Source organism: Clarias gariepinus, chromosome 15 (assembly GCF_024256425.1).
Source record: "Clarias gariepinus isolate MV-2021 ecotype Netherlands chromosome 15, CGAR_prim_01v2, whole genome shotgun sequence".
NCBI classification, from domain to species: domain Eukaryota; kingdom Metazoa; phylum Chordata; class Actinopteri; order Siluriformes; family Clariidae; genus Clarias; species Clarias gariepinus.
In genome coordinates this window covers 4,231,981-4,237,980 of record NC_071114.1, presented here as the reverse complement: position 1 = coordinate 4,237,980, position 6,000 = coordinate 4,231,981, and the positions used below count along the sequence as shown (strand labels likewise).

General features: G+C 38.9%; 1 protein-coding gene across 1 annotated transcript in view; it reads right to left on the bottom strand.

Moving 5' to 3' along the window:
* The window catches only part of atp8b3 (ATPase phospholipid transporting 8B3), a gene marked incomplete at its 3' end in the record, with an annotated part of 29,089 nt that continues 23,089 nt past the window's right edge, over positions 1 to 6,000 (bottom strand). The window contains exons 19-25 of the mRNA XM_053513562.1: positions 5,813 to 5,901; positions 2,704 to 2,890; positions 2,304 to 2,527; positions 1,180 to 1,263; positions 877 to 1,101; positions 621 to 759; positions 1 to 71 (exon numbers count right to left, since the gene is read on the bottom strand). Coding sequence (XP_053369537.1) covers positions 1 to 71; positions 621 to 759; positions 877 to 1,101; positions 1,180 to 1,263; positions 2,304 to 2,527; positions 2,704 to 2,890; positions 5,813 to 5,901 — 1,019 coding nt within the window. The remainder of the gene's footprint in view (positions 72 to 620; positions 760 to 876; positions 1,102 to 1,179; positions 1,264 to 2,303; positions 2,528 to 2,703; positions 2,891 to 5,812; positions 5,902 to 6,000) is intronic.

Here is a 6,000-nt window from a genome sequence, read left to right as displayed (position 1 = left end):
GACAGCAGTGCAACAGGTTAGAACCGATGTCAACCACACAACAGGATTGGTAAAGGCATTTAATGAAGCTCCTGTCAAAATAATGAGTACAGTCTGTTTATGTTCATATGAGAGTAAAGATTATACTGTACTACTAAATGCCTGTTTATAATCAATAATCAATGGGTTTCTGTCCCCTTATTTTAAACCAACTAGATGCTTTCTGAAGGTATAAAACAAAATATAAAACTGCATGTTCTATATATCCAGTGTTGGGATTATTTCATTTATTTAAAAAAAAATTGTGTAATTCCAAATAGGGTTGCAATAGATGACAAAACACACAGGTCAGATCAGACTGTTTTTTCAAATCAGCAAAAAAAATGAAAAGAAATATATGTTGCCATTCATCTATTTCTTATAAACCAAAAAAAAAAACAATTGAAGCAACTAACTTCTTTTCATCATCTTACAAGTAAACAACATTTAATATGAGGTGATACATCTATACAGTATAGTAATTTATATTATTTTATGATCATTAAGATTTATGACAAATCCTAAGATTTAGTGCCAAATTGTTCTACATCATCTGCACATCTGTTAATGTTAATGAAGTACAATTAAAATAATGAGAATACCAAAGAAAGCGTAGTCCTTGGGGGACAATGTGAACAGACGAGGGCTATGAAGGATAATAGTGGACAGGAAAAACAAAACCAGACTGACAAGCACAGCAGCAAAATTGTACTTGGTCCAGCATTTAGTGTTTAGAATGATCTAAGAGAGAAATGCAAAAATAAAGATTAATATAATTAATATAATCAATGCTTTCTTCTTTTTTTTTTTATTTACCAATTCACATGACCATTTGGACAGTTTTGAGAATAAACATACCTCAGTAGTAACTGTGAAAACAATTGACATTTCCAAAGTAACAGCCAAAGTCTGATAGTCCAGGTCTGTGTCCTGAAATACCCCAAAGGGCAAGAAGAAGAGGACGATGGAGGTGTAGACGGCGTAGAACAAACCCGCACATATGGTGAGAGGGTTGAAAAGCTCCCGTCTCTGTCCAATCATGTAGAACTCCGGCCAGCGAAGGCAGCTCTCAGCACTCATGTTCTGCACCATTACACAGATTAATGTGAATCAATCAGCAAGTCACTGTAAAGTTCGGAACAACTCATGTTCTCTACTTACCTTGTCAAATATCCCCAAGCACTGCACAGGGAAGGATGTGTAGAAAACAGAGTAGAAGGAAATAAACCAGCTCTCATACATAAGCTGGATAATAAACAACAGAAGCCAAATACGTATTATCCAAAAGTGCAATCATGTGTTACTTTTTATTTAAATCTTTTTATTAAAATACTTTACAAATAAGCCGCATAAATGTTAAAGGACAAACTAGTAGAGAAGAGTGGGTTACATTATTACACAGGAACAAGTACAAGTTCTCAGGTTGTTTATAATATACACCAATCAGCCATAGCATTATGACCACCTGGTTAATATTGAGTAGGTCCCCCCCACCCCCTTTTTGTCACAAAAACAGTAAAGTGTTCTGACTCCTTTCTATCACAACAAGCGTTAACCTTTTCATCGATTTGATCTGCACTTGCACCTCTATTGGATCAGACTACTTTCTGGTTTAGTGAAGATGTGATGGATGGAAGGCAACTTTTAATGGTGTCTATCATAAAGCTTTTGAAAAGGGTTTGGGTCATATATCTAATAAATATATTTAACTGATGTTACCAATTTATATATCTAATGTTAGTTGATAGAATCACACATTGAAAGATTGAATTTTTAAAAATACAGTACTGAACAAACAATTCAAACAAACTATTGAACCTGACTGGAAGTGAGGGCAACACACCAGCTCCTGCTTTAAGGGAAAATAAATCTGACCTTAACAGATGTTGGGAAAAATGAAAATTGGTTTATTTTTTGAGTAATTACACATAGCAGCAAACTCCAGTGTTAAAATGCAGAGCTTCTACACGAAATAGATAAAGGTTGGCAGGTCTGGGAAACTTGTTTACAGGCACTGACTTAATACTTAATAAATGAGTTATTTGGTTAAATGAGTTATTCAATGGCGTGTAAAATACTGAACATTACGGAAACATTACCATCAGCTACTTCGAACAGGTGATATTCAGCATACACAACGGAGAGTTGTTTAAATTTAAAAACAGGGTAAATTTTGATACTCAAAAAAAAATAAAAAAATTTTAGACTAAGCTCCCAGAAAAAAGTCCATTCGTCTAAGGGTTTAACTTCAATCAATGGCAGTTCTGCAGAGTCTGCAGGCTTACCTGGGCACTGAAGCCATTATAAAAGCTGAACCAGATGTTGACCAGAGCGAAGGAAGTGGTTTTATACAGGAAGTAAATAAGAAAGTTGCAGATGCGGTGGTAAGACCAGTGGCCATGGACCAGCAGCAATCTGTGCAAGAACCGAAACTGTGCCAGTGCAAAGTCTGCATTCTGTACAGCCTGACCATCCTCTACACCACGTATACCAACACCTATATGTGCCACTATGTTGATATGTGGGAAAAAAGAGAAAGTTTTAGTCACTTTTTTAAAGATCTGAGCACTATACAGATTGTGAGAATGATAGATTAAGATAGATGACCACTACAGTAGCTATTTAAAATTTTTAAACAAACCAAAAAAATCGACACTTTCAATTTAATCTTTATTTGCTCCTTACTCTTAATCATATTTACATCATTGGCACCATCTCCTATTGCCATTGTGATGGAGGAAGCAAACTTTTTCACCAGTTCTACTATTTCCGCCTTCTGCCCTGGAGTCACACGGCAACACAGCACTGACTGGCACTGGTTGCACAATTTCACAAACCTGGACCCCAACTCAGGTGTCTTGATCAGTTCTTCCTATAAAAATGTCAAGAAAAGAGGTTTTGACATAAACATCTAGTAATCAGACTTTGCATAGTGGAAGAAATGGAGAAGATTTGCAGTAGTGTTGAGCAGTAAGCAGTTCTGTTTCTTCTGAAATAAATTGCTCAGTAAGACTTTGGTGTGTGTATACTGTATACAGGGATTGGGCAATGAAACTAAAATGCCTGACCACAATAATTCAATAATATGGTGTAGGGTCTCCTTTTGCAGCAAATACAGCATCAATTTGTCTTGGGAATGACAGATACAAGTCCTGCACAGTGGCCAAAGGGATTTTGAGCCATTCTTCTTGCAGAATAGTGCAAGAAGAATGAGATTTTGAATGAGAGTGAGGGAATCCCAGAGGAATGTAGAAGAAGTATATTTGTGCAAATCGTTAAGAACAAGGGGGATGTGCAGAGCTGTGGCAACTACAGTGGAATACAGTTGATAAACCATGCAATGAAGCTTTGAGAAAGAGCAGAGGAAGCTAGGTTAAGGGCAGAGGTGAGCGTTTGCCCTTAACCTAGCTTCCACTACTCTGACCTTAACCTAGCTGTGAGCATTTACTAGCAGAAATATGGTTTCATGCCTAGAAAGAGTACAATGGATGCAGTATTTGCTTTAAGGATGCTGATGGAAGAAGTACAGAGAAGATAACAGGAAGTTGCATTGTGTCTTTGTAGATTTACAGAAAGCGTATGATAGGGTGCCAAGAGGGGAGGTGTGGTGTTGTATAAGGAAGTCTGGAGTGGCAGAGAAGTATGTTAGAGTGGTGCAGGACATGTATGAGAGCTGTAAGACATTAGTGAGATGTGCTGTAGATGTGACAGAAAAGTTCAAGGTGGAGGTGGGTTGGCATCGAGGGTCGGCTCTGGAAAGCAGATGAATGAAGGTTAGCCGTAGCAAGACAGAATACATGTGTGTGAATGAGAGGAACCTAAGTGGAATGGTAAGATTGAGGTGGTTTAGACATGTTCAGAGGAGAGATTGTGAGCATGTTGGTAGAAGGATGCTGAGGTTGGAACTGCCAGGCAGGAGGTCATAAGAAAGACCAAAGAGGAGATTTATGGATGCAGTGAGGAGGACATGAAGTTAGTTGGGGTGAGAGAAAGACAAAGAAGACTTCTTGCAGAAAGACAAAGAAGACTTCTTGCAGAAAGACAAAGAAGACTTCTTGCAGAACAGTGGCCAGGTCACTACATGCTGCTGGTGGAGGAAAACGTTTCCTGACTCGCTCCTCCAAAACACCCCAAAGAGATTCAATAATATTTAGATCTGGTGACTGTGCAGGTCATGGGAGATGTTCAACTTCACTTTCATGTTCATCAAACCACTCTGTCACCAGTCCTGCTGTATGTATGGGGCATTATCATCCTGATACTGTACACTGCACCACTTTCATGGTCCTCCAGAATGGTTCAGTAGTCCTTGACGTCCATCTAGCACAAGTATTGGGTCTAGGGAATGCCATGATATTGCAGCCCAAACTATCACTGATCCATCTCCATGCTTCACTCTGGGCATGCAACAGTCTGGGCGGTACACTTCTTTGGGGCTTCTCCACACTGTAACTCCCGGATGTGGGAAAGACGGTGAAGGTTGACTCATCAGAGAACAATACATGTTTTACATTGTCCACAGCCTAAAATTTTTGCTGCTGGCAGCACTGAAACCGACGTTTAGCTTCGGCACAAAAGTTTGGCTATAGCAGTCCGGCCATGTACATTGACCCTGTGGAGCTCCCGATGAACAGTTTAAGTGGAAACAGGAGGGTTGAGATTTAATTCCGCAGTGAGTTGGACAGCTGTAGTTTTAATGTTTTTTGAATACAATCTGGGTTAGCATCCCTTTCAGACAGCTTCCTCTTGCGTCCACAGTTACTCCTGATGGATGTGGTTCGTCCTTCTTGGTGGTACATGCTGGATACCGTGGCTCTTGATACATCACAAAGACTTGCTGTCTTGGTCACAGATGCACCAGCAAGACATGCACCAACAATTTGTCCTCTTTTGAACTCCATATGTCACCCATAATGTTGTGTGCACTGCAATATTTTAAGCAAAACTGTGCTATTTTGCTAATTAAACCTTTACAATCTGCTCTTACAGGTGGAAATTGCAATCAGTGAAGATTGGCCACCAGACTGGTCAAATTTAGCCATGAAACCTCCAACACTAAATTGGTCAGTGTTTCAGTTTCATTGTTCAACACCCTGTTTATTAGGGCTGTCAATATTAACACATTAACGCATGTGATTAATCCGGATAGTTTAACACACAAGCCGTGCTACTGTACCCAGCACCAGCATGTAGTGCCGTCCCATTCAAGAGATTTCAATTTAACATTTGTTAAATGTTAATGCTTGTGATATTATAAAACTGCATAATATGACCAAATGAGTGTGTGTATGTGTGTGTGCCCTGTGATGGATTGCCACCCTCTCCAGGATGTACCCTGCCTCGTTCCCCAAGTCTCCAGGGATAGGCTCCCAGTCCCCGCCACCCTGACTCCAGGATAAGGCGGTATAGAAGATGAGTGAGTGAGTAAGTAATAATCTGACCAGTTTGTCATGCATTTCTAAAATTTATACTGATTTAATACAAATAAATCAAAGTATTTTAAAATCAGACTACAATCTAGTGATGTCAATCGAGTTCAAATTTAAATCTAGTTAATTATCATTCTAGGTAGGAATAAACAAAATCAGATACTCACTAGTTCAAATCCATCAACAACAACGGCAGCTTTACTCCACTGAGACATACTGTGTGTGCTCCAAACATGAGACTCTTTATCCTTATTAAAACATAATTCTGGGCGGAAAGACTGAAGAATCTCTCTATAATGAAATTTTTGATATTTATTAAAAATGTCTTTGTATTTAAATATAGATGTCTGTGTGTGTGGACGCACCCATACACCTGACCTGAGCTCCACGCCTTTAAACAGCTTTGTATCCGGATCCATCAACTTGCAGGCATAACCCACATTCACTGCTGTTTCTGTTGATTTAAATATAAAGAAATTTGTTGTAACTTGGGCTGAACACGTACAGTACATGTCAAAATCCTCCACTGACTGGTGAGAAATATAGCAATAAA